The sequence below is a fragment of the Candoia aspera genome, chromosome 10 (assembly GCF_035149785.1).
Source record: "Candoia aspera isolate rCanAsp1 chromosome 10, rCanAsp1.hap2, whole genome shotgun sequence".
Lineage (NCBI taxonomy): Eukaryota > Metazoa > Chordata > Lepidosauria > Squamata > Boidae > Candoia > Candoia aspera.
In genome coordinates this window covers 17728211-17755263 of record NC_086162.1, presented here as the reverse complement: position 1 = coordinate 17755263, position 27053 = coordinate 17728211, and the positions used below count along the sequence as shown (strand labels likewise).

Genomic DNA, 27053 nt, shown 5'->3' with positions numbered 1-27053 from the left:
AAGGAAGTTTCTTAGAATACTCTTATCATAACAAAGTAGTTAAACAGACAGACTTTGTCATAGTGTATAGTCATTAAAATATAGAGATCTAAGTATTAAAAATATAGAGATAATTTCTTATCTTCACCCTTGTGACTAAGTAAGTGCCCATGTAATTGGCTTTGAAACTGTACTGTACGTGTATTCAATCTTAAAGGCTTGCAAACTATATATTGGCCCCCTGAGGCTTAGGGTCCAGAGACTCACTGTTTCAATAAATATAGCAGAATGATTGTTTGGATCCTCTCCTCAAACTCCATCCAAGTTCATTAGGTGCTGCTTCTACCATAGTTTATTGTTAAGACAAATCCTGCACAGAGCTTTCCCAAAAGCCAGATGTATTGCAGTAAAAGCCACACAACATCTTTAAGCACTTTGAAGATTAATCATTAAGATGAATCATTTACTAAAGTCAAACACTGAGAAGTGCTCATGATGAAATGGAATCCATCTGCAGGCACTTGAGCCTCACGCTACTACTCCTCAAAACGGTTAGACAGGTTGTTGTTGTTCAAGTTCAATGGCTGAATCAATCAAAACCCCATGAAGTATGATCTAATATCTTTTGTGTTTTTCACCTCCTCTACCAGCAACTGCAGCCCTTTGGGTCTCTTTATTTGTCTGGCACTAACCCTCATGGTTGTTTTGTTTTTGACCTTGTGGGCGTTTCCCAGATAGTTCCCCGAATGCTGGACCCTATAAAAGAGGAAACAGCAACAGAAAAAGTGGGTGAGCATGAACAGTGTTCCTCCTCTTTCGTCAAACCCAAAGACGTCTCCCAAATTGTGGAAGGTAAGAGTTGCTGCGGAATGTTGTATTGGGCATTTTTATTCTCCACTGTGCAATTTATAGCTTGTATCTGCAAGAAGTGGGATATCTGCCTAGTACCTGTGGAGCAAGTGCTGCTAAGACAGGAGTGTACAACTCTTTCTAAGCCAAGAGGCACATCTGTAGCTGATGAATGAAATACTACACCCCTAAAAGTGGTGGGGGTAGGATCAAAATTAGACTTGATTTTATTTTGCTGATATTCAGTTCAAGTCAACTAGTTTCATCGGTTATGTATTAAAAGTGACAATTGGGGGACCATTTCTGAAAGGCCTCTAAGGGCCATATTCAAAGCTTTGGGCAGGTTCAATGTTGCTCCAGAGCAGCTCCTCTAAGCTCAGAGGTATGGACCAGCTTAAGATATCAGCAAAGCTCAGTGTCCAATTTAGGTACAAGCTATGGAAGTTACAAGAGAGCCAGTTTGGTGTCATGGTTAAGGCACCAGGCTAGAAACTAAGAGGCTGTGAGTTCTAGTCCCACCTTAGGCACAAAGCCAGTTGGGGGATCTTGGCCCAGTCACTCTCTCTAAGCCCTAGGAAGGAGGCAATGGCAAACCACTTCTGAAAAACCTTGCCAAGAAAACTGCAGGGACTTGACCAGGCAGTATCCGAGAATCAGACATGATTGAACAGATTAAAAAAAAAGGAAGGTACAGCTTAGAATCTCTTCCTATTATAAGGTCCTCTTTGAATATAAAAAAGATGGATTTTCAAGTTTTGCATAATTGGTTAAAAAATGTGAAAGGCAAAGCTCTGGGTAAATAGAAGGAGGTGGGACAAAGGACGGGATATGAAGATAGAAAATGGTCAGTTGGTTGGTTCCAACACCAGAGAGGTCAGAACAGTTTGGAGAGTGAGATTGTGTAAGTGCATGTAAGTGCACAATTACCACATATTTATTTGGGTAAATACATTTGGCTGGAATTCTAGGTAATTCAGGGAGGTAGCAAGGTTGAAGTGGACCCCGGGGAAGTAGAGATGGGGCCCTTGTGGCTCCTTCTTCTCTTTTACCTGGTATCTTTGCTGCAGAAGAACTTCCACAAAGACCTGGATGTCTGCAGCAATTGGAGGTTTGATCAAAATGAAGAATGGTGGTTGTGACATCACAGCGAAAGCTCTGCCTTTTATGCTTTTGCATGACATGACCCTGCAGTAAAGGAATGGCGTTTGCATTGCAGATTGCAATGCATGATTTGTCATTTGTCTCTCCTACTCTCTCCCATCTGTGTAGACCAGTGTTTCTCAACCTTGGCAACTTGAAGATGTGTGGACTTCAACTCCCAGAATTCCCCAGCCAGCATGGCTGGCTGGGGAATTCTGGGAGTTGAAGCCCACACATCTTCAAGTTGCCAAGGTTGAGAAACACTAGTGTAGACTGAATAATGGTGGCGATGGGGTAGCATTCTTGTCCTGCCCTTTCTTTTTCAAGTCCTATGCAAATAAGCTCATAAAATTCATTCGGGATTTCCCAAATGCAATCCTGCAGTTGTTTGGGAGTCTCATGGTATAATGTGCTCAGGGAAAACGGCAAGAAACAGCAAGGATGAACTGCAACAGTCCCCCAGAAAAAAGATTTTCTTCCTGGAGCATCATGTGCTCAAAAAGTGATAAACTTTGCAACCTGCCCACCCCCTCGATAATATCATCAATGACTTTGCTTTCTCCAGACTGTAAGCGGAATTGTTTTAAGTTTTGTGTGAAATGCAAAGCAGGTGGTGCAGGCGGCTTTACAGCTTTCAATTTAGCCATGCTGGACTGTGGAAGTGCCCTTGCATGTTTGTACATTAGCCTCTCTGAAAATGTTAAGGAAGACATTGTAATGTCTTTTCAGTTTAAGGTATTTTTAAGGCAAGGAGGAGTTTTGCAAAATAATTAGATTGTTTTTTCATTACATCTTTACTAAGCCTATACGACAAAAAATTAAACCCTTATTAATTCTATTTAATTATCCTTGGGGGAGACTTTTTTTTAATGCTATGGGTCTCAGCATGTATTAATCCTTGGGCCTTTGCTCGCCTTCGTGTTGTGTGCCAGTTACGCCCTTTCCTGGATCGAGAGGCCCTCCGGTCAGTCACTCATGCCCTAGTCATCTCCTGTATAGACTACTGCAATGCACTCTACATGGGGCTACCCTTGAAGAGTATCCAGAAGCTACAGCTGGTCCAGAATGCAGCTGCATGGGCAATCTTAGGTGCCCCAAGGTTGGCACCTGTAACCCCTTTGCTGCGAGAGCTGCATTGGGTGCCAGTTTGCTTCCGGGTCCAATTCAAGGTGTTGGTTATCACCTTTAAAGCCCTAAATGGCATGGGTCCAGGTTACCTGAGGGACCGTCTCATCGACCCGTCCCACCCGGTCATGCAGAGAGGGCATGTTGCGGACTCCGTCCATGAGAGAATGTCGATTGGCGGGGCCCAGGAAGTGGGCCTTCTCTGCCGTGGCCCCCACCCTTTGGAACGCTCTGCCCCCAGAGGTGAGGCTGGCCCCTTGACTCCTGACCTTCCAGAAAAAGCTGAAGACCTGGCTCTGCCATCTTGCTTGGGTTGGGAAGGGGGGTAGTCAATCTTGGGGGTGGCTGGCACCTTAAAGTGGTCCTCATATATTTATGAATTTGAATTAGAATTTTTAACTGCCATCTTGATGCCATTTTATATTTTATATTTATATTTGATGTACCGTATCTGGGCTTTATTGTATTTTAATCTTTTTAGCTTTCTTGTAAACCGCCCAGAGTCCCTCTTTTGGGGGAGATGGGCAGTGATGAAATTTGACAAACAAACAAACAAACAAACAAATAATCCAGCCCTGACTGAGCTTCACCTTTCAACAAGTATTTAACCCACTATTCTTTTTTTTCCCCAGAGAGCAATTGCTTTCTGAAGAATAAACAGGTATTTCTTTCTTGCATCTTGTCAGGCAGGTTTCATTAGCAATAGAAAATCTAAGAAAAAAAAAAGCATAACCAGGAAGAACAAAGAAAAAAACAATCTGCTTTCAGCGATACACAAATATAACACCCAATGCAAGTCTTCTTAAACTGAAGTAATGCTTACTTTCAGTTGCATAAGGAAATAGGTTCTCTGCCACTGGACACTGAGTGAGACATCTTTGTGATGTTCTATGCTGGATCTTTGCAAGGAAGAGATATGCAATTTTTGCTATACTTTTACAAAAATAAAATAAAATAAAATAAATCCCCAAACAAGTAAACAAAGCAAATTGGGTTGGAAAGAACTTGAGATTTTGAAAAACCTATTTACTGTCCATAGAGGAAAGTGAAACTGATAGCTGCCTTGGGCCTCAGAAATAGTACTAAATTTTCAGCTGCATTAATTTTGGGGGAGAGGGAGGGGGAGGGGGGAACCAAACAAACAAGAAAATGGGAAATGCTTGCCCTGCTGATCTATACCTGATAAATCCATAGAATTTGGCATTTCATCAAGAAATCTCTGTAACATTCAATGATACTAGTTAACATTTACATCTTATTTAATATATCTTCTTATATTCCTTTTTATGTCCTGCAGCTATGGGGCTGCTACTGCTATTCCTTTCAGCTGGTTTAATGCTACCAAGTGGTGAGTAAACCCTTTTCTAAAAATGGAGGAAGCTCTTTCCCAAATCCTAGGCTAGTCTGTCTGTTCATCCCTCCATCCCTCCATCCTTCCATGAATCCATCCATCCTTCCATGAATCCATCCATCCATCCATCCATCCATCCATCCATCCATCCAGAGCCAGTTTGGTGTAGTGGTTAAGGCATCAGGCTAGAAACTGGGAGACTGAGTTCTAATCCCACCTTCGGCTCAAAGCCAGCTGAGTGACCTTGGGCCAGTCCCTGTTGCTCAGCCCTAGGAAGAAGGCAATGGCAAACCACTTCTGGAAAACCTTGCCAAGAAAACTGCAGGGACTGGCATCTGAGAGAATTGGACACAACTGAAAATTATATCTCTATCTCTATCTCTCTATCTACAGTATTTCTCTGTCTCTCTCTGTCTCTCTCTATCTCACAGCCCTACCCATGATAGCCAATGTGACATTGTTCTGAAGGTGATGGACTAACCACAATTGGCTAGACATACCCAACGTACAAAAGCCCATGTTAAGATGCTAGACTAGGACTGAAGTTCCGTGAAAGTCACTGGGTGGTTTTGGTCACCTTTCTCTCTCAGCCCAAACTCCCTCACAGAGTTGTTGTTGTAGGAAAAAAGTATGTGCTGTCTTGAGTTCCTGGAGGGAAGGTGTGTGAGAAATGTAAGGAATAATAAAATAAATTAAACCTGCAGACTTACTATCTCGCCAATAGTGATCAATGAAGTAACAAACCAATCATTAGTGTCTTCCAGTTTGGCCCTTGGCCCTTCCCATAATGTGTTCTTTGTTTCCCCTTCTACTTTCTTCTTTGGGTATTTTATTGTTCTTTACTGAACTCAGTTTTTCTCACCTTTCCATTCTTCTGCCAGGCCAAGGGTTAGCAAGCTCCCAGGGAAAACAATTCATCACTGCTTTCATGGAAAATTTTGAGACCAGCTCGCCTTCTGATACAAACTTGAGGCTGTTTCTCATCGGCCAGGGCAATGCCACCACCGTCACTGTGACAATGACCAGGTCTGCCTCCCGCCAAATTTACTCAGTTGCAGAAGATGAAACGGTGCTTGTGGATCTTCCCCTGAGTTCAGAAATGAAAGGCAGTGGCATTTTTGCACATTCTGTTGTGATTCAGGCTGAGCATTATATTTCAGTGGTCTTATTTAACCAGAAATTGTATTCCATTGCAAGCATGATGGTCTACCCGGTCCATGAGCTTGGCACGACCTATTACGTCATCACGCCTCCTGGCACCAAATTGGCGAAGTACCAGAAAGAATTGGCAGTCATAGCTTGGCAGAATCCTACCAAAGTCACCATTGAACTGAAAGGCGAAGTCGTCTTCAACGGAGAGTCGTATGCGGCGGGGAGCACTCTCACAGTGCATCTAGGAGCCTTCCGAGTTCTTCAGTTGCAAAGTGTCGATGACTTGTCTGGCACCAAGGTTCACTCCTCAGCTCCTGTGGCAGTCTTGAGCGGCCATGTCTGCGTTCAGGAAAATTATTACTGCGACCATGTCGCTGAGCAACTGTTGCCAGTCTCCAAATGGGGCCAGACCTTCCTCGTTCCTCCTGTGCCTGTGCAGACTGGTTTGGATGTTATATATGTGGTGGCTTCCCAAAACACACGTCTTGTATATCAGTCAGGGCAAAACAAAGGCTTTCAAGATATGGTGGCTGGAGAAATCACCCAGTTCTCGCTCCAGTCGCCTCAGGGGTTTTACATCTCTGCCGATGCTGGAATCCAGGTTCTTTTGTTTTTCACTGGCGTCAGGATAAGGAACATAGGATATGATCCATTTCTCATCAACATCCCTGATGTCACCAGTTATGGCCTGGCCTACCAAATTGATGGTCTCAGCAAGTTTAACAACTATATCCTTATCATAGCAAAAAGCTCTGAGACCAGTAGCTGGGCTAAGTCTGTCGTGGCAGGCGTTCAATGGCAAGAGATCGCTGGCTCAGAGTATTCATGGGGAGAATACCGCTGGAGAGCTGATAATATCCAACAGTCAGTTTTCCTTCAGAATCCTCAAGCTCCGTTTGGTGTTTTGGCCTATGGAAGCAAGAATTATGAAGGCTACGGCTTCGCTCCATCACCTTTCGGCACATTCGGTAATAGTTGCACTTTTGTATACAGATAGCCCTCACTTAATGACCATTCGTTTAGTGATAGTTCAGACTTATAACAATGCTGAAAAAAACAACTTACACCTGGTGCTCACACTTATGACTGTTGCAGCGTCCTGCAGTCACGTGGTCACAATTTGGGTGCTTGGCGACCGGTTCACATTTATGACTATCGCAGCATCCCACGATCACATGCTTGCCATTTTTCAACTTCCCTGCTGGCTGCTGGCAAGCAAAATCAACAGGGAACTGGGTGATTTGCTTAACAACCACTGCAAAAAAGGTCATAAAATTGGGTTGGATTTGCTTAATGACCACTTTGCTTAGCAACCAAAATTCCAGTCTCAATGGCTGTTAAGTGAGGACTACCTGTAATCAGGACTATGACCCATGTTCTAGCTTTCTCTCATAATCAGGGCCGCAACTAGGGGAGGGCAACTGGGGCATGTGCCCCGGGTGCCGCGCTGGTGGGGCGCCAAAATGGGCATGGAATCCATGTTTGTCCCAGGTGACACAGACCCTAGTTGCGGCCCTGCTCATAATTATTTCTCTTGAGTTGCACCATAGAAGTAGTTCTCGCACGATTGCTAATACTGTGTCACCAATCTGCCCTCTAATTGCCCCCAAGTTTTCTCCCTGCGCATTTGCATTTTATTTCTTGTTTTAGCTTCCTTTAATGTTATCAGAGGTTGGATGTGCTACCTATCGTTGCTCTTCCTCTCTTTCTCAGCCATTCAGCAGCCTCCCTGGGCTTCCTGATCTGGAAAAAGCCCCGTAGAGGATTTTTCTTTTTCCTTTATAATTTTTAAAAAACAATTATTTATTACCTTGAAAAACGTAACAGAAAAAGAAGTAAGGGGAAAGCAAGATGTAAATAAAGAAGAGGTTTACAAGAACTGTAACATTGACCCCCCAAAAAATGAAACTACATCAATCATACATCTATATATTAACATATTGTATATCAGTCTGAAAGTTGGGATCAGTGTTAAAATAAATCAGTTTTGGAAGTCTTCCCTTCGGATTAAATTGAAACACAAGAATCCAGGGAGGCTGCAGACTGTTGAAGATAAGATGGGATGTTTTTATGTATCTATGATACTTTGCAGGGGTATCACAGGGTGGGGTCAAAAAAGTCAAGACGGCAGCCAGAACCATATAATTGAAGCTCCACCACCATCTTGACTCTTTTTTAAACATATCCTGCGGTCACCCCTGGTACTTGTTAAGTCAATTAAGAAGCCCACACCTCATTTGTAAAAAAATCAGCAAAAGTTCTCCTTCGTGAAACAGAAAATTTCCATCTGAATCAGGGTTTCTCAACCAGGGTTCTGTGGAAACCTAGGGTTCCACCAGAGGTCACTGCGGGTTCCCTGGGAGATCACAATTTATTTAAAAAATATATTTCAGATTCGGGCAACTTCACATTAAAGAGGTAAGTTTCAATCTTTATTTTAGTTTAAGAACACTGTTCATGCATATATACAGGCCTACACATGGAATGAAGATAGTAATTTTGTAACTTCTGATCTATATTTGAGCCCTAACGTGCAGTAGTTCCCCGAGGCCTGAAAAATATTTCAGGGGTTCCTCCAGGGTCAAAAGGTTGAGAAAGGCTGATCTAAATGAAGAACTTTTTCATTTTTTAAATATAGTGCTACAGGTAGCATTCCTTGGATTTCAATGATTTTAAGGTTGCTTAAAGAGAGGGAAAGAGATAATCTGGGTGGGGAAGCTATGCCTGATCAGATCAGTTAGTGCTTGGATGGGGGACCACCAGGATATGCCCCGGTTATAGGCTAGACTGAGAACTTAAAAAAAAAACTTAATAAGGTAAAGTCTTTTGTATTATTGCTCCAAAAACTATGTAGAGGTGTTCATGAAGTCACAAGAAGTTCAGCTTAGAGCCCTTTTTATACAGGGAGCAAAATTGAGCTGAATACTTGTAATCTGGCATGTATGGCTCAGGTGATTCTCACCAGGAGACCTTTTTCTTGAATATTTATGTATCTATGCTGAAAAAGTTACAGGGACATGCCGATCTTTGGGCAGGAAAAAAACAACCAAATCAACAACTTTGAAATCGTTTCCTAAAACTCAAATACAGCTTTCTGCACATGCAAGCCCATGTCTCAAGCTGTACAACATCCCCCTGAAAACTTATTTACTTATTAAATAGACACACACACACACACACACACACACACACACACACAGGGCCACGCCTTCAAAATGAATGACTCCATAGCAAAGAACAGATGGTTACAATCTTTACTGGTGTCATCAGTTTACTTTTCAGCCCACGCACTGTGAAAGCTTCGCCAAGATCGTAGCCTGGTTCCTTAATCCTTTCCCAAGGCTGGACAATTCTTTCTCACTCTGAAGAATAGGAACGGTTTGGGGAAGTGTGTGAGCTTGCAATGGGCTGGGTAGGTGAAGTTGGATCATACACATGGCAGGCCGAGGATTTTGCATCTTTTCCATTTGGTGGGGGGGGATGTTTTCTTTCTTTGTTATTTGGCACTAAGTTTATTTTAGCTTCAGACTAGGCTAGGGTTTCTCAACCAGGGTTCCGTGGCACCCTTGAGTTCCATGAGAGGTCACCAGGGGTTCCCTGGGAGATCACGATTTATTTTAAAAAAATATTTCAAATTTGGGCAACTTCACATTAAAGAGGAAAATTTCATTCTTTATTTTTAGTTTAAGAACACTGTTAATGCATATAGACAGGCCCACCCATGAAACAAATAGAATAATTTTGTGACTTCCAGCCTATATTTAAGCCTGAATGTGCAGGGGTTCCCCGAGGCCTGAAAAATATGTCAAGGGTTCCTCCAGGGTCAAAGGTTGAGAAAGGCTGCACTACAGTTTCCAAGCATTCCCCATTTCAAAATTAGCAGGAAAGCGATAGGGTAAAGGTAAAGGTTTCCCTTGACGTAAAGTCCAGTCGTGTCCGACTCTAGGGGGCGGTGCTCATCTCCGTTTCTAAGCCTTTAGAGCCGGCGTTGTCCATAGGACACTTCCGGGTCATGTGGCCAGCATGACGGCACGGAATGCCGTTACCTTCCCGCCGAAGCGGTACCTATTGATCTACTCACATTTGCATGTTTTCGAACTGCTAGGTGAGCAGGAGCTGGGACTAGCAACGGGAGCTCACCCCGCCGCGCGGTTTCGAACCGCCGACCTTCCGATCGGCAGCTCAGCGGTTTAACCCGCAGCGCCACCGCGTCCCTTTTAGGAAAGCGATAGTCTGTACATATTGAGAGTAACCTGAGGTTCTGAATGGAATGGAAGGGCAGGCAGAGTTTTGAGACTACAAGTTGCCCTCTCTGGTTCAGAAAAGTTTTAAGAGTTTATTCGTTTGTTTATTCATTTATTAATCAAATGATATGACACCCATCTCTGCAGTTGTGGACAAAATCAAAATATATCCAATCCATTAAGCCAGTGTTTCTCAACCTCAACAATTTTAAGAAGTGTGGACTTTAACTCCCAGAATTCCTTGGTCAGCATGCTGGCTGGGGAATTCTGGGAGTTGAAATCCACACATCTTAAAATTGCTGATGTTGAGAAACACTGCACGAAGCCAGGAAAACACACACAGACAGACACAGACACAGACACACCACCAAGCGGAGGGCCAATATGAATCTCAGGTCCTAAATATTGCATGTATCCATGCCAAAGCTCCAATGAATAAACATCCTGGCCCCCTTGCCTGGAGGAAGAGCCAGGTCTCCACCACCTTCTGAAACACCAGTTGAGTTGGGGCCATTCAGTTCGCTGGAAGGAGGTTATTCCACACAGAAAGCACCATAAGAGAGTTGGAGCTTATATGGACATTGAGTAGTCAATTGCAAACACGCGGTATATGTATGTGTTCCTCTTCCTAAGAAAAGTCACCCTGTTAGACCCAATGTTGCTGAGATTCCTCCTGCCTCTTTTCTGCATTGTTTCATCTAGCCCCAGCCCCAGCTCCAGTGCCGGTTCCGGTTCCTGTCCAGTTGACCTGCCCCGAGAACAGCCACTACGTATCCTGTGGAAATGCCTGCCCAGCAACGTGTTCTGACCGAATGGCGCCCTCCAGATGCAAAAACACCTGTGCAGAAGTCTGCCACTGTGACAAAGGCTACCTCTTCAGTGGAGAGAAATGCGTTCCCAGGGAAAGTTGCAACTGCACTTACAAAGGCATGACCTACAGAGCAGAGGAGGTGTTTTGGGGAGACGAAAACTGCCAGACCCGTTGCAGGTGTGATAACAAATTAGGCAAAATTGTGTGCGTGAAGTCTTCTTGCGCGGCCAAGACGAAATGCATTGTGGTCAATGGTGTTAGGGGTTGCCACGCCACGACCTACAGTACCTGCACTGCATCGGGGGATCCACATTACCTGACCTTTGATGGGACTAAATATGATTTTATGGGAAGCTGTGTTTATCAAATGGTGGGGGTCTGCTCCAAGAACCCGGCCCTCACCCCATTTTCGGTCACGGTGGAGAATGACAACCGAGGCAACAGGGCTGTGTCCTTTACCAAAACGGTGACCCTGGAGGTCTATAACCTGACCATCAGCCTGAGCAAAAGTGCTCAAAATCGGATTAAGGTACAGAGGTTGAACCTTGGGGAACAAAGGGGGAGGCTTAACTTTGGTATTGGGGACCAGTAGTCTGTTGCATGCATTCAGTGTTGCATGCATGCATGCAGTCTGTTGCATACAGTAGTCTGTTGCATGCAATTCTCATTTTTTCCTATCTAAGGAGAAGTTGGGTAGTTTTTAGAGTAAAGCTCAAGAAAGTGCTTTATGTCTGCTTTGGAAAATGGAGATCAGCATGACCAAAGATGTGGACTGTTGCTATTTTTTTGATAGGGAAAAAGCGGAATCCTCCAGATCATCCACTGAAGTTCTTCTGTTGCAGAAGGCACTTATGTAAGCCACACCCAACCCTGGTCCTTCTTAATTCTGTAACAAGAAATTCACTTAAAACTGAGTTACAAGGCCATATTTTATGCAGAACATGTCATCTGTTTCTTTGATGACTGCAAACAAAAAAGAGAGGGAAGAATCCTAAGTGCCAGTAAAATAGTTTTTATGAAGTTTACTGGCACTTGGGATTCATCCTTTTTTTTTTTTTTTTTACAACAGTGCCTGCCATTCTCTTTCTTTACTTTCTGGACATTAGTTCCAGAAGCAGCTATACTGGAGTCAGTCCTACAGGTAGCATGCAACCATGCCACAGAAATTTGCTGATGCTAGTCTTGGGCTAATGAAGAGCACAATGAATAGTTAGCAAAATCCTACAAACACTTAGCAAAATATCAGTGCATTATCTTATTCCAGGGTTTCTCAGCCAGGGTTCCGTGGCACCCTAGGGTTCTGCGAGAGGTCACTGGGGGTTCCCTGGGGGTTCTGCCAAGTGTCCAAGCAGTGATCAGGTGCTAAGACAATTGGTTCTTTTAGATCCAGAGGCAATAAGCACACCAGTGGATAAAGAGATTTTAAGCTTTATTATAAACTTAAGCAAACAGATTTAAACAGAAACACAGTTTAACCAGAAACATCATTTAGGCAGATTAAACAAAACAAAAAGCATAGCATAAAGAAAGGAAATCATAACATATGGTAAGTTGAAACCCTATCCCCTTAAGCTGTCAGGAGCCTCTTGACCAAGACAGCGGAGATAGCCCAGGATGGCTTATTTTGCATAGCACCCAGTGCGCAGGTCTGTGCAGAAGCTCCCAAAGTCAAAAAACAATTCTAAGGGTTTTATCAAAGTCTGCCCCTAAAACTTTGTGACCCTGTTTCCATGGTACCAAGGCTGCAGGACCTGACCTTGACTGGGATAGTTCCCAGGGTCTGGGGCTTCTGTTTCCAAGAGCCTGGGAAGCTATACAGATAAGCTAGTGCTTAACCAAAACAATCTGGGGGTTTTCTCTTTGTTGTTTATTCATTTAGTCGCTTCCGACTCTTCGTGACTTCATGGACCAGCCCACGCCAGAGCTTCCTGTCGGTCGTCAACACCCCCAGCTCCCCCAGGGACGGGTCCGTCACCTCTAGAATATCATCCATCCATCTTGCCCTTGGTCGGCCCCTCTTCCTTTTGCCTTCCACTCTCCCTAGCATCAGCATCTTCTCCAGGGTGTCCTGTCTTCTCATTATGTGGCCAAAGTATTTCAGTTTTGCCTTTAATATCATTCCCTCAAGTGAGCAGTCTGGCTCTATTTCCTGGAGGATGGGCTGGTTGGATCTTCTTGCAGTCCAAGGCACTCTCAGAATTTTCCTCCAACACCACAGTTCAAAAGCATCGATCTTCCTTCTCTCAGCCTTCCTTATGGTCCAGCTCTCGCAGCCATATGTTACTACAGGGAACACCATTGCTTCAACTATGCGGGCCTTTGTTGTCAGTGTGATGTCTCTGCTCTTAACTCTTTTATCGAGATTTGTCATTGCTCTTCTCCCAAGGATTAAGCGTCTTCTGATTTCCTGACTGCAGCCAGCATCTGCAGTAGTCTTCGCACCTAGAAATACAAAGTCTTTCACTGCTTCTACATTTTCTCCCTCTATTTGCCAGTTATCAATCAAGCTGGTTGCCATAATCTTGGTTTTTTTGAGGTTTGGCTGCAAGTCAGCTTTTGCACTTTCTTCTTTCACCTTCATCATAAGGCTCCTCAGTTCCTCTTCGCTTTCAGCCACCAAAGTGGTATCATCTGCATATCTGAGATTGTTAATGTTTCCTCCAGTGACTTTAACTCCAGCCTTGGATTCCTCAAGCCCAGCATGTCACATGATGTGTTCTGCATACAAGTTGAATCGGTAGGGTGAGAGTATACAGCCCTGCCATACTCCTTTCCCAATCTTAAACCAGTCCGTTGTTCCGTGGTCTGTTCTTAGTGTTGCTACTTGGTCGTTATACAGATTCTTCAGGAGGCATACAAGATGACTTGGTATCCCCATACCACTAAGAACTTGCCACAATTTGTTATGGTCCACACAGTCAAAGGCTTTAGAATAGTCAATAAAATAGAAATAGATGTTTTTCTGAAACTCGCTGGCTTTTTCCAGTATCCAGCGGATATTGGCAATTTGGTCCCTAGTTCCTCTGCCTTTTCTAAACCCAGCTTGTACATCTGGCAATTCTTGCTCCATGAATTGCTGAAGTCTACCTTGCAGGATCTTGAGCATTACCTTACTGGCATGTGAAATGAGTGCCACTGTTCGATAGTTTGAACATTCTTTTGCGTTTCTCTTTTTTGGTATGGGGATATAAGTTGATTTTTTCCAATCGGATGGCCATTCTTGTGTTTTCCAAATTTGCTGGCATATAGCATGCATTAGCTTGACAGCATCATCTTGAAAGATTTTGAACAGTTCAGCTAGGATGCCGTCGTCTCCTGCTGCCTTGTTATTAGCAATGCTTCTTAAGGCCCATTCAAACTCACTCTTCAGGATGTCTGGCTCTAGCTCACTGACCACACCATCAAAGCTATCCCTGGTATTGTTATCCTTCCTATACAGGTCTTCCGTATATTCTTGCCACCTTTTCTTGATCTCTTGTTCTTCTGTTAGGTCCTTGCCATCTTTGTTTTTGATCATACCCATTTTTGCCTGGAATTTACCTCTGATGTTTCTAATTTTCTGGAAGAGGTCTCTTGTCCTTCCTATTCTATTGTCTTCTTCCACTTCCGCGCATTGCTTGTTTAAAAATAATTCCTTATCTCTTCTGGCTAACCTCTGGAATTTTGCATTTAATTGGGCATATCTCCCCCTATCACTGTTGCCTTTTGCTTTCCTTCCCTTCTTTCTTGGGCTACTTCTAGTGTCTCAGCAGACAGCCATTTTGCCTTCTTGGTTTTCTCTTTCTTTGGGATGTATTTTGTTGCTGCCTCCTGAACAGTGTTGCGAACTTCTGTCCAGAGTTCTTCCGGGACCCTATCTACTAAGTCCAGTCCCTTAAATCGATTCTTCACCTCCACTGCATATTCCTTAGGAATATTAGTGAGCTCATATCTAGCTGATCTGTGGGTCTTCCCTAATCTCTTTAGTCTGATCCTAAATTGTGCAAGAAGAAGTTCGTGATCTGAACTACAGTCAGCCCCAGGTCTTGTTTTTACCGACTGTATAGATGTCCGCCACCTTTGGCTGCAAAGGATGTAGTCAATCTGATTTCAGTGTTGTCCATCTGGTGAAGTCCATGTATAAAGCCGTCTCTTCGGTTGTTGGAAGAGAGTGTTTGTTATGCAGAGTGAGTTGTCTTGGCAAAATTCTATCAGCCTATGTCCTGCTTCATTTTGTTCTCCCAGGCCATGCTTACCTGTAATTCCAGGTGTCATTTGACTGCCCACCTTAGCATTCCCAGTCTCCTGTGATGAAAATAACAACTCTTTTAGGCGTGTTGTCCAGTAGGTGCTGCAGATCCTCATAGAACTGCTCTACTTCAGCTTCTTCAGCATCTGTGGTTGGGGCGTATATTTGGATCACTGTGATGTTAGATGGCTTGCCCTGAATTCGAATTGAGATCATTCTTTCGTTTTTTGGATTGTATCCAAGCACTGCTTTAGCCACTTTACGATTAATTATGAAGGCTACTCCATTTCTTCTGGGGTCCTCTTGTCCACAGTAGTAGATCTGGTGGTCATTTGATGTGAAGTGGCCCATTCCAGTCCATTTCAGTTCACTGATGCCCAAAATGTCTATCTTTAATCTTGACATCTCACCAATAACCACATCCAATTTGCCCTGGCTCATAGATCTGGTTTTCTCTTATCTCCCCCCAATTCCAAATAGAGATAAAAACAAGCTAGCAAGCATTAGTATAACTCAAAATAAACTCTAATCTTCTTCGTGTGAGGGAGAAAATCAATATATGTCACTTAAACTCCTTGAAATAACAGTGGTCTTCCACATTGCCACTACACTGGGAGATCACAATTTATTTTAAAAATTGTTTCAAATTTGGGCCACTTCACATTAAAGAGGTTAAGTTTCATTATTTTTAGTTTAAGAACATTGTTAATGCATATAGACAGGCCTACCCATGAAATGAATATAATAATTTTGTAACTTCTGGTCTCCATTTGAGCCCGAATGTGCAGGGGTTCCCTGAGGCCTGGAAAATATTTCAAGGGTCCCTCCAGGGTCAAAAGGTTGAGAAAGGCTGTCTTAGTAGGACAGATTAATTTCTGACAGTGTCATCTGGTAAGGAATCTCCTTCTCTATTATGGTAGAGGAAAGGTAAGCAAAACCTAGAGGGCAATTCATACATTCTCCATTGGTTCCGCTGGTAATCTAAAGTCATCCCCCCACCCATTTCTTTTTTTTGCTGTTCAATCATGTCTGTGTAATGATCACCTATTCAAAATCACTATCAGACTCACACAAGGGTTTTATGGATATCTGATTTAATAATGAGTAATATGCAGGATCACAAGCAAAGCTGAGAATAGTAAAAGTGTGGGATGCCTCCCAATAAAACCCCAAATGGCTTCCAGTCCCTCCCCCCAAAGTCAGTACAATTCCATGCCCTGCAGGTGCCCCTAACGGTTCCTGCCGGTCTGTGGGAAATGTCCTTGACAAGGCAAGATAACCCAAATATGCATTCTTCACTCCTCACATCGCAGCCTGGTACAAGGAACAGGAGCAGCCCCCTCCCGTACAGCAACTTGTGTCAGCACCATGGCATGGGAACCCGTTACAATGTTTTTCAGGAACATTGGAACAGGGACCATGACCGCCTGATTCGTGGAGATTGCCTGGATAAGTTCCTGCAGTATTCTTGGCAAGGTTTTTCAGAAGTGGCTTGCCATTGCCTCCTTCCTAGGGCTGAGAGAGAGTGACTGGCCCAAGGTTACCCAGCTGGTTTCGTGCCCAAAGGGGGACTAGAACTCACAGTCTCCCATTTTCTAGCCTGATGCCTAGACTGACACCAGACTGGCTCTGCATTTCCCCTATAGCAACTTAAAGCATCTTCTTGAGTTATCCAACTGCCATTGTACCAATATAACAGTAATGAGGATAGGCTTTAAATCACTTTAGTGGTGGCTGGGGGATGCCATGAAGGCACTGTAAGTCACAAGTGGGGAAATGGCTTAAATCATCTTAGGACCATGTTTTCTGAATTTGCTAAACTCCCTGGATGGTGTCTCTTGTGTGTTTTCTAGGTCAATGGAGTTTTACTGGATTTACCCTTTTCTCATGAAAATAAACTGAGTGTCTACCGGAGTGGGGTCCATGGCTTCATCAAAACAGACTTTGATATGAGAGTCAGTTTTGACTGGTACAGCTATGCCAGGGTCATTCTTCCCAGTATGTACGCCAATTCTGTCTGTGGACTCTGTGGCAATGCCAACCAGAATCCCCATGATGACTTTCACATGCAGGATGGAAGTCAAACTAGAGATATAATCCAATTTGCAAATAACTGGAAGGTGAAGAATGTCCCTGGATGTGCTGGAGGATGCATCGAGAACTGCCTAAAATGCAGTGAGGCTGAGAAACAAACTTACCAAGCTGAACGCTACTGTGGGATCCTCACCAAAAGCAATGGGCCATTCGTGCAGTGTCACAGCACTGTTAACCCAGCAGGCTTCTTTGAAGATTGTGTCTTTGATACCTGCATATACAAGGGCCTTCCAGATGTTCTTTGTGGAGCCATCAGTGCTTATGCAACAACCTGCCAAGCTCAAGGCATTCAAGTTGGGCAGTGGCGATCAAATTCGTTCTGCAGTATGTGTAATTTCTGTCTAATTAAATCTTGGGGTGGATATTCTGCTCATGCACACTGTAGTATGCTGCTCCATTTCGTATTATTCCAGAGCATGAACACAGAATTATGGGTGTAAGTTACAGGAAGACAGAGTCCAGCTGAATTGATTCTATAAGCTAGGAAGGCATCTGAAATCTATGAGATTTTACTGATATTAATTCCATGCTCCTTTCCATCAAGTCTCAATTTTTTGGAGTTACAAATATCAAGGTGGAATAATGAACACTTTTTAAAACACACTGTTGTTTGAACATTAAGCAGCTATTGTGTCACTTGGACTTTCCATTATACTGGGATCTATTTAATAACTAGAATTTTGGAGAATTCCATTTTTGTTTCTCCATAGTCTTTTCTCTTATGTTAAAACTTGATAAATGGAAATAGTTGGTTATTTGTATAGCTTAATGATTTCACTGAATCACTGAATCGTTTTATCCATAGCCATTGGCTAAAATATCTGAAGAAAAGAGCGTACTTATTTTTTGATGCTATGCAAAAATGGCATAGGAAACATCCCCTTAGAATGACATTTCTTCTAGAATTAGCAATAAGAGAAAGGGTTTTTTCTTAGACATACCCAGCTGATCACATCTTTATCCCATTTGTACTGTTCCAGACACTTAAGGCTTCAACAGATGAGGCAGGAGATGTCGCTCTAAGTCTTATTTGAAATAAGCAACATGTATTTTTGAGCAAATATTATTAGGATGTGATGGAGAAATGGTAATTTCTTCTCCAGATAGGACAGGAAGAGAAGTTCCCTTCATTTGCAAGATGGATAGAGAGATCGCTAAGCATAGAAAGGGCAGTGGGGCAGTAACGCTTGTCCTGCACATGGATTAGAAGGATTGGGTAGACATTTCTATATAAATAAGTACAAATAAAAATATCACATGACCCCCACACATAATAAATGTTTCAAAATTCATGGACACCTATTTGGGTCAGCTTTCCCCATTTGGGGATCTATGCAGAAAATATGAGTGGGAGGGCTAAGGAGCCACCTATTAGTGATAGACCCAAATATATATGGAAACCCCTATACCCGGGCAATATATGGATGGGCAAAAATTAATTATCTTTCCAGGGTTCCTAAATTCTATACTTGGAATGTTGTATTGTGACAATCTGTCTCATCACTCTTCTCTTCCAGGTCTCTCCTGTCCACCTCATTCCCACTATGAACTCTGTGGAAATGGCTGCCCTTCCACCTGCCACAATTTTGCCAGCTCAACATTTTGTGATGCTCCATGTACTGAAGGGTGTTTCTGTGACTCTGGATTCCTCCTCAATGGGGACAGATGTGTCCCCATTGCTGAGTGTGGCTGTATGCATGAGGGCAGATACTACAAGAAGGGAGTAGAGTTCTACCCTACAAGCTCCTGTCAGGAGAAGTGTCGTTGTGTGGACATTGGTGCTGTTGAGTGCCATCAGTTTTCCTGTGAGGATTATGAGGAGTGCAGGGTGGAGAATGGCATCCAGGACTGTTACCCTGTTGGCTATGGAACAGTGACAGCATCTGGTGGAATCCATTATATTAACTTTGAAGGGCAAAGTTTTGATTTTGCTGGCTCTGGCACTTACATCCTAACTCAAATAATTAACAGAGATGACCAGCAAGTGAAGTTTTCAGTGTTGGTAGAAAATGAGAAGGTTACTAATGGATCTTTAATTGCAATAAAGGCAGTTGTTGTCTCCCTACATGGATATACTATTGTCCTGGAGAGGGGAGTGAAATGGCAAGTTAAGGTAAATCTTATTAACGTATTATAATATCCCTTTGTGAGTGACTATATGAAAAATAACATGTGAACAACAGTTATGATTTCTCTGTATAGATACCTTTGGCTTAACAATATTTTAAATCTTAGATTACATACTTTCTTTCTTGTTCCTTGAAGAAGCAAATAGTGTTCAATGGATTTACTAGCCAAGCTTTGGAGAACTTTGATCATACATCAGACCATGAAGAAGATGATCTTTTCTGCACAATTCCAGATCCAAGTGTTTATGTTATGCTTTTTTCTCTATGTGCTGCAACGGATGCTGATAAGATGTTTCAGTAGGTTTGGGAGAGAATAACCTGATTAATACATCAGACTAAAGCATGGCTTGTTACCTTTTTCTGGGTTCATGCAACATGTCAACCATTAGTGATGGTTTAGAAACTACAATGGCTGAGTTCACACCTTACCCTAAGCTAGTCAGATCATCTGATGGTTAAAGTTATGTGTGAACCCTACAACTATAATACAGTCTCTTAGTCTAATTTACAGATTGCATGAAATGTTTCACTTTTGTGCTTTGAGAATGATGCATCGCTACCCGCATTTGTTGGGTAGCTATATCTGGATTTTCTACAAGGGGAGGCATCTAGAGGAGGGATCGAGGGATGAGAAGAAATGATGAAACAAGTGTAGTGCCATTGGGATGCAAGCTCCTCCCATTTGTATGGGTGCCATGTTGTCACATGCACGGATGAAAGAGCGGATCTTGGGATGTGACAGTGTGCTGCTCGTTTTGCCGTTTTGATGAAAGGATTTTGTGAAAGCCTCTGTCTTCATTGATTGCATTCCATTCCTATATAACAATATATGGCACCTTCTGTTCTATTAATTTCCAGAGGAATTTCTGTTAGTCTAGTCTGCCATGGATCTGTGAAATTATGGCAAATAATTCATTATTTATTCTTGTTGCCTTGTTCAAGGTGGAAGACGAGATTTACAACTTACCATTTAGTATTGATGATGGAAAACTCTGGATCGGCCAAGAAGGGAATATTATTATTATCCAGTCATCTGAAGGATTCCGAATCCTTTATGATACTTTCAACTATGTCCAAGTTTCTGTCCCCAGCACCTACCAGCAGCACACATCTGGACTTGGTGGCAACTTCAACACTGACATTGAAGATGATTTCATGCTGCCCAATGGAACTCTCACCCAAAGTGTGAGTGAGTTTGGAATCTCATGGAAAGTCCCCACAGCTGGGCTCACCTGCTCTGAGGACTGTGTGGAGGAACTTCCTGCTTATGATCAAGCCCAAACATCGCAATATGAAGGTGACAGATACTGTGGACTCATCACATTTGAGGCAGGCCCATTCAAAGACTGTCATTCATTTGTGAGTCCTGCAGAGTTCTTTCACAACTGCCTGTATGACATGCAAGTCATTGGAGAGGGATCTCTCTGTCAAAATCTCCAAGCCTACACAGCTAAATGTCAAGCAGCTGGAGCTGAAATTGATGACTGGAGAACAGCTGTCTCTTGCCGTAAGTTTATAAAGTAGGCTTCTCTTGTCTACTTCCATCAGAGGAAATCAAACAAATAATTTGATCTATGATTGAATTATTTTGGGGTGCAATGCTGCGGTGACAGGAGAAACGAACTTGGCAAAACACCTCTTATGGGTACTTTAAAGAAATTGGCAGTGCTATTGGAATAGATTCTTCATAGCTAAACAGTCTCTCTGGTTGATAATCCCCAACTTTCAAAATTATCTTTCTTGCCCAGTGTTTCTTGCAAGAGATTCCGCTTCTCCTTTTTCTGGAGTGCTAGATAAGAGTTTAGCCCAACTCTGCTTTCTTCTAAAGTCAGATTATAGAAGGGATGAGAAAAGTAGTCTTGATTGCAGAATATATTCCCAAATCCATTTCCAAATGTTACGTGGAGTTTCTTTAAATAAGTCCATTCCAGATTTATTCTAATATTGGTTTCTTGTGGACTCTGCATCTGCAATTGTTACATGAGAAAAGGCTCCACTGGATGCAGTGAACCTGGGTAATCTGTTAAGATAGAGGAAAACTACCTTCCGTATTGCTAACGCTTTGTCTGGTCTATATTTTTATTTGGTGGCATAAGGAAAATATTTGACAAACTTTTTTTTTCTCCTCTTGCCTCTTCAGCTGTCTTCTGTCCAGCTAATAGCCACTATGAGACATGCGCTACAACTTGTGGTTTCAGCTGTGCCAGTTTGTACACTACATTGCAGTGTACTGGGAATTGCTTTGAAGGTTGCCAGTGCAATGATGGCTACATGTTTGATGGGAATGCATGTGTACCTCTGGAAAAGTGCGGCTGTACCCACAGTGGACTCTACTTCAAGGTAAGCTAGGGCACCCCAGTCAACTGATTGATTATGCGTCATCAAGTCGTTTTTGACTCCTAGTGACCACATAGATAGATTTTCTCCATCATGATCTATCCCATTGGAAGACCTGGTCTTTCAGGTCTTCCAACGGTACCCCAGCCAAGGGTCTGTTTAATTTTCTTCCAGGAAAGTAGCTTATAGTGGACTTGTCCATGGTATTTTATGACATAAAGCTACTTGATGTACGGACAGTTTTAGTTCATTAAATTGACCACATTTCAATCGCCTGGAAGAAAAACCCCACTGAATGGTGTTAAGAGGGCGGGAAGCTGAATTAGAAATACTGTGTATGTGTGTGTATGTATGTATGTATGTATGTATGTATGTATACACACACACACACACACACAGATACAGTATATACACACAAACACACTTTCTTTTTTATCTAAGGGGAAGGAGCAGTTGTAGTAATGATTTGTACATGTGCTAATGGAAGGATTTATTGAAATAATGTGATCTTGGTTTGATATAGAGTAAGGGCTTGATTATGGAAATTGCTGCATATTCTTGCTGTTGAAAGTTGGAAGTCACCTTTGTATGTAATCTCCAAAATTCTTTTTTCTTGTGTTTCACACTTTTTAGTTTCTTTTTCTTTTGTAGTTTTTTTGTTTTTCTGTAGTTTTTAGCTTTGTTTCAAATATAATAAAACTTTGAAAAAAAAAAGAAACCCACTAAGTTTATTCATGTAATTTCAACAAGTAGACTGAGATTCCTGTCCATTTCATGCAAAGATATGTCAAATGTTCATGAAATGGACAGGAATTTCACTCAATTCATCTCTTGAGATTTGTATTTAGTGAAGAGGTGTGACCTTCTCTGGATGACATAAACTGAAATTTTGTCTGACTGTTGAACAAAACAACGTGATGCTATGCTAAGCAGCTTGTACTAATGAATGGATTGGTTTGGGCAGGTAACTGTCAATACTACTTTGCATGTTATAAATGATATAGAAATTGCTATAATAGAACTGTATCGTAGAGGTGAAAATCAATTACACCATCTTACCTCCTTAAGCATGCAGTAGTATCATTTCATGAATTCAAAAGAGATATTTTAGAGTTCTAGATGGTTAGCAGCAGCATGTTTGGAAGCCCGAAACAAAGATGAAGGAAAGGGCATGAATGAAAGGCAGAGGTGAGGGTGTTCACAGTCTAAAAAGGGGTTTTCCAATTGTGTTTCTTTCATTATACGTACATCAGCTTTGCCTGATTTTGGAAACATATTTTTATATTTTGAACACATATAAACTGTTCCAAGGGCAATTTCAGAAGGAGTGGCTGTTATATTGACCACCCAGGAAAACATAACACAGGATAAATGCTATGTAAAAATAGAGAAATTTCTCCCCCACTCCAAGATTAGGTGGGGAATTCTGGGAGTTGAAGTCAGCATGGCTGGCTGGGGAATACTGGGAGTTGAAGTCCACACATCTTAAAGTTGCCAAGGTTGAGAAACACCGTTATACACCATCCTGATAGAAGGCATAGCAGTGCGTAAATATAGTAACTTCTCCTTGTGACTTACCAATATCTTCTGCAACTGGTGGATTATCCCAATAGGCTGGAGACAGTCTCTTTTCAACCAACTGCACAGAGAGATGCACTTGTCACACCCCGGGTCAACTCACCTGTGAGGAAACAGCGTGCCAGAATGAAGAGGTCTGCGTTCTCCAAAATGGTGTGCGTGGCTGTGAGCGCAGAGAAGGCTGGTGCAAAATTTCCCCAGAAGCCCAGCTCATTTCTTTTGACGGAACCTCAGCAAAGTACTTCTCTGGAGGGGTTTATGATGTGGCCTCTGTGTGTGATGATAGCGACCTCTCCTGGTTCAGGGTATCCGTGAACATTGGAATGGATTGTGAAGATAACCTGTCAATGGGCAAGGCTGTTCATGTTTTCTTCAGGGAGGCTGCAATTACTCTGAAAAAGAATAACCGGATATGGGTAAGTGAGGAGGCCAGGAGGAGCAGCCAGCAGCTCTTAAATTGATTAGTAAAATTCACCAGGCATCCTTGAAAGCTGCTTTCTTTCTCCTCCTTCATCTTCTATCACCAAGTCTGCTAATTAGCTGAACTCTACTCCCTTTCAGTGTTTCTCATGTTTATGTGTTATTCTGTTCCTTTGATTTATTTTGTGATTTCTCCAACAACCCTAAAACAAATACTAGAAAAATAAAATCTGCATTTATGATCAACAATATGCATAATTTTGTATGCAAAGTTCCCACTCTTCCCTTTTTTATAACTTTTTTAATTTTCAAAGTATAGTTAAAATACGAAATATAGAATACAGAAGAGATAGCAGAGCTTAAAAAAAAGAGAAACTATAAAGGTGCAGAAACAGATAGAAAATATAGAAAGAAAGTGACTTCTGACTTTCTCCCACACAGATATAAAAGCATATTGTACAAATATAATCTCTTACCATTAATTAAACCTTAAGTAACATTTTTATAACATCAAACCATTTACTCATCAAAACCCGAAATCAAAATTTCATTTTTTTTCAGATAGAAGCAAATAGTCTAAAAGTGATTTTCCAAGTAGAAACAAATCCAGACACGGTATTTTCTCTTATCAATGCTGTTAACTTGGCCATGTGTGCCAATTCCATTAATTTAACCATCCATTCTTCCATCGTGGGGATGTGTGAATCTTTCCATCTTTGTGCATATCCAAGTCTTGCTGCTGTTATCACGGATAAAAGCAAAGTCCCCGCCTGCTTCTCAGGCTGATTATCCATCAAACCCAAGAGAAACAGTCCTGGTTTCAACTGTATATCTACTTTAAGAACCTTTTGAATCATGCCGCATATGCGATTTCTCACTCTTCCAATACTTCTTTGGAAAATAGAACGATCCCTCCGATGTACTCATTTCTATAGGCATTTTCCCCCAAATGTATTTTTCTTTGTATGAATTTTTGGGTGAAGAATCATGGATTTGAGCAGAAGCAATGTTGCTGCTGTTCACAATAACAGCCTCAAGTTGTATTTCATTCCCATTTAAATTCAAAATCAATTTCTTTGGGTCCCTTCCCTCTCCTCAGATCACATTAACTTTTTATTAGCTTACAAGAGGGTGGACAGTCATAGCAGATCTTGAATCCCATTGGGGGAATCCTGGAACTCCTAACACAATTGCCAAGAATCAACAGTATTTTCTGTTTGCGTGTGTGTGTGTGCGCACATGGCGGAAAATACACAAAAATTGTAGAATAAGTCCTAAATGAAGCTTTTTTTTTTTTTTTTTTACAAAATCCCCCAAACTCAGGAAAAACAACATCTGATCCCCATCCATGTATGTGACCTGCCTGGTCCATTTCTCATTACTACCCATCCCATTACTGCCTTGTCCTCCCCGGAAATATTAAATTCTGCCTTGGCTGTCAAAATATTCTAAACCGCAGATTACACACTCCAGGAAATAACCATATGCCATTGTATATTGACCAACAAAAAGCTCTCCTTCTAATGTAAAGTTGAGCACCTTCCGATGAATTCCATATCAGCAGGCAGCTTTCTAACCCTAGATAACTCAGCATGGATTTGAAATGTTACATTCCTAATGGGTTCCTGGGCTTGCTTAGAATGGCTTCTTATGTCCCAATATTTTATATTTTCTAGGTCAACGGGCGGTCAGTAAAACTTCCGTACAAAGTCTCCAAAGCTGTGACGATAAGCACGGATCAGGATGGGATTGTGATTGACCGGGTTTCTGACGTGGGAGTTCGTTTTCATTCCGATGGTGAGGTGACAGTGAAAGTCAAGGATATTCCTCCAGAGAAGTTATGTGGACCATGTGGGAACTTCAACGGAGACCCCACTGATGACCTGAAACTGCCAAGTGGGGAATCTGAGAAGAACAGATTCTGTGATGAGGTTCTCTATGCTTGGAGAGCCAAGGACTTTTAAAGTGGCAAGGTATAATTCAGGCAGCAACCTTGGCAGATCTTTTTAAAAAGTTAAGCAGGATTGGACTTGCATGGGAGACTACCAGGAAATCTAGGATTACAGGCTAGGCTAGGATTTCAAAAAGCATTTCAGAGGAAGACAACAGCAAATTACCTTGTAGGATGGCCAGCTGGTGTGGACTCAAGGGAGTCTTTACCTCTGATTCTTTCAAATAAAATAACTGAAGGCCATGCGGTTTAAAAACCTCATACAACTTTCTGCTTTAACTGATGGCCACCTATGACATTATTTACACATTTTTAAAAGTGTGTTCTTAGCTGACCACTTTTGATGGAAAAGCAGCAGTATTCCCTCTCAATCTAGATAACTACCTTGCAATGTTTTTGTACTAAATTCTACCTTCACAAGTCCCTTTCTGCGCAAAGGGCAGCTTCAGAGACGTATGTATCAGGAAGCTGAGGAGACACCCTAATGTTATGTGCAGTTTGCTTCTAAATTTACATGAAATGAAATACAACATTGGTTCCTGAGTTTGTTGAAGGTCAGATTGGAAAGTGTTGAAGACATTCTTTTTCCCAGTTCTTCATGGCAGAAGGTTAAATAATCAACTGCCTGCCTTGGTCACACAAATATAATGAATGTATGTAAAAATTGCCAGTTCCCTACTCAAATTAAAGTTTGCTGCATCTGCTGCAGTGAGTTAAACAAGCCATTTCTTAATTAAGTTTCCTAGCAGAGCAAAACCTGTTTTTATTTGGTAATGTCTTGCTTAATGAACCTTAAATTAACAGTAATTCAGCCAACAATTAAAAGTACTAATCAAATTAAGTGCTAGTTGCCACTTGATGAATAATGTACAATAATTATAAGTTGAATAATCATGCAGCACAAAGTTATCATTTATAGGATTAAATCAGTTTTCAGCTTTTGTTTCTACTGTCCTGTGTATTTTTTTAAATTTTTTTTAATCCGGCCTATATTATTTTTATAAATAACTCAAGGTGGCGAACATACCTAATACTCCTTCCTCCTGCTATTTTCCCCACAACAACAACCCTGTGAGGTGAGTTGGGCTGAGAGAGAGGGATTGGCCCAAGGTCACCCAGTCAGCTTTCATGCCTAAGGCGGGACTAGAACTCTCATACCACGCCTGATTGGCTCTTGGGCTGAGAGAGAGGGACTGGCTCAAGGTCACCCAGCCGGCTTTCAGGCCTAAGGCAGGACTAGAACTCTCATACCACGCCTGATTGGCTCTTGGGCTGAGAAAGAGGGACTGGCTCAAGGTCACCCAGCCGGCTTTCAGGCCTAAGGCAGGACTAGAACTCTCATACCACGCCTGATTGGCTCTTGGGCTGAGAAAGAGGGACTGGCCCAAGGCCACCCAGCCGGCTTTCATGCCTAAGGCGGGACTAGAACTCTCATACCACGCCTGATTGGCTCTTGGGCTGAGAAAGAGGGACTGGCCCAAGGTCACCCAGCTGGCTTTCCTGCCTGAGTCGGAACTAGAACTCACAGCCTCCCGGTTTCTAGTCTGGTGTCTTACTGGCTTCAAACTGCTGCAGCTTTGCATGTTAGTCTCTACTTCTTAACTTTTTCTGCACCTTTGACCTATTGCAGACAGAAATACAGACAGACGGATGTTTGTGCCAAGA

At 42.3% G+C, this 27053-nt stretch overlaps 1 protein-coding gene across 1 annotated transcript; it reads left to right on the top strand.

The window, feature by feature from the left end:
- The first annotated feature begins 725 nt into the window (after nt 1-725).
- LOC134503504 (IgGFc-binding protein-like) lies at nt 726-26330 on the top strand. The gene is made up of 10 exons (XM_063312305.1): nt 726-831; nt 4391-4441; nt 5326-6564; nt 10543-11180; nt 16733-17297; nt 18491-19086; nt 20045-20609; nt 21243-21442; nt 23053-23433; nt 25114-26330. Exons 1-10 carry the CDS (start codon nt 726-728, stop codon nt 25399-25401), a joined length of 4629 nt encoding a protein of 1542 aa, XP_063168375.1. The 3' UTR covers nt 25402-26330.
- The last annotated feature ends 723 nt before the right edge of the window (nt 26331-27053 follow it).

Bases quoted from the DNA above. Each gene is read 5' to 3' on its own strand.
- LOC134503504 (XM_063312305.1), top strand. From the start codon at position 726: ATGCTGGACCCTATAAAAGAGGAAACAGCAACAGAAAAAGTGGGTGAG. The intron at 4,442-5,325 runs GTGAGTAAACCC...TTCTTCTGCCAG, and splicing joins TGGTTTAATGCTACCAAGTG to GCCAAGGGTTAGCAAGCTCC. The intron at 19,087-20,044 runs GTAAATCTTATT...GCCTTGTTCAAG, and splicing joins GAGTGAAATGGCAAGTTAAG to GTGGAAGACGAGATTTACAA.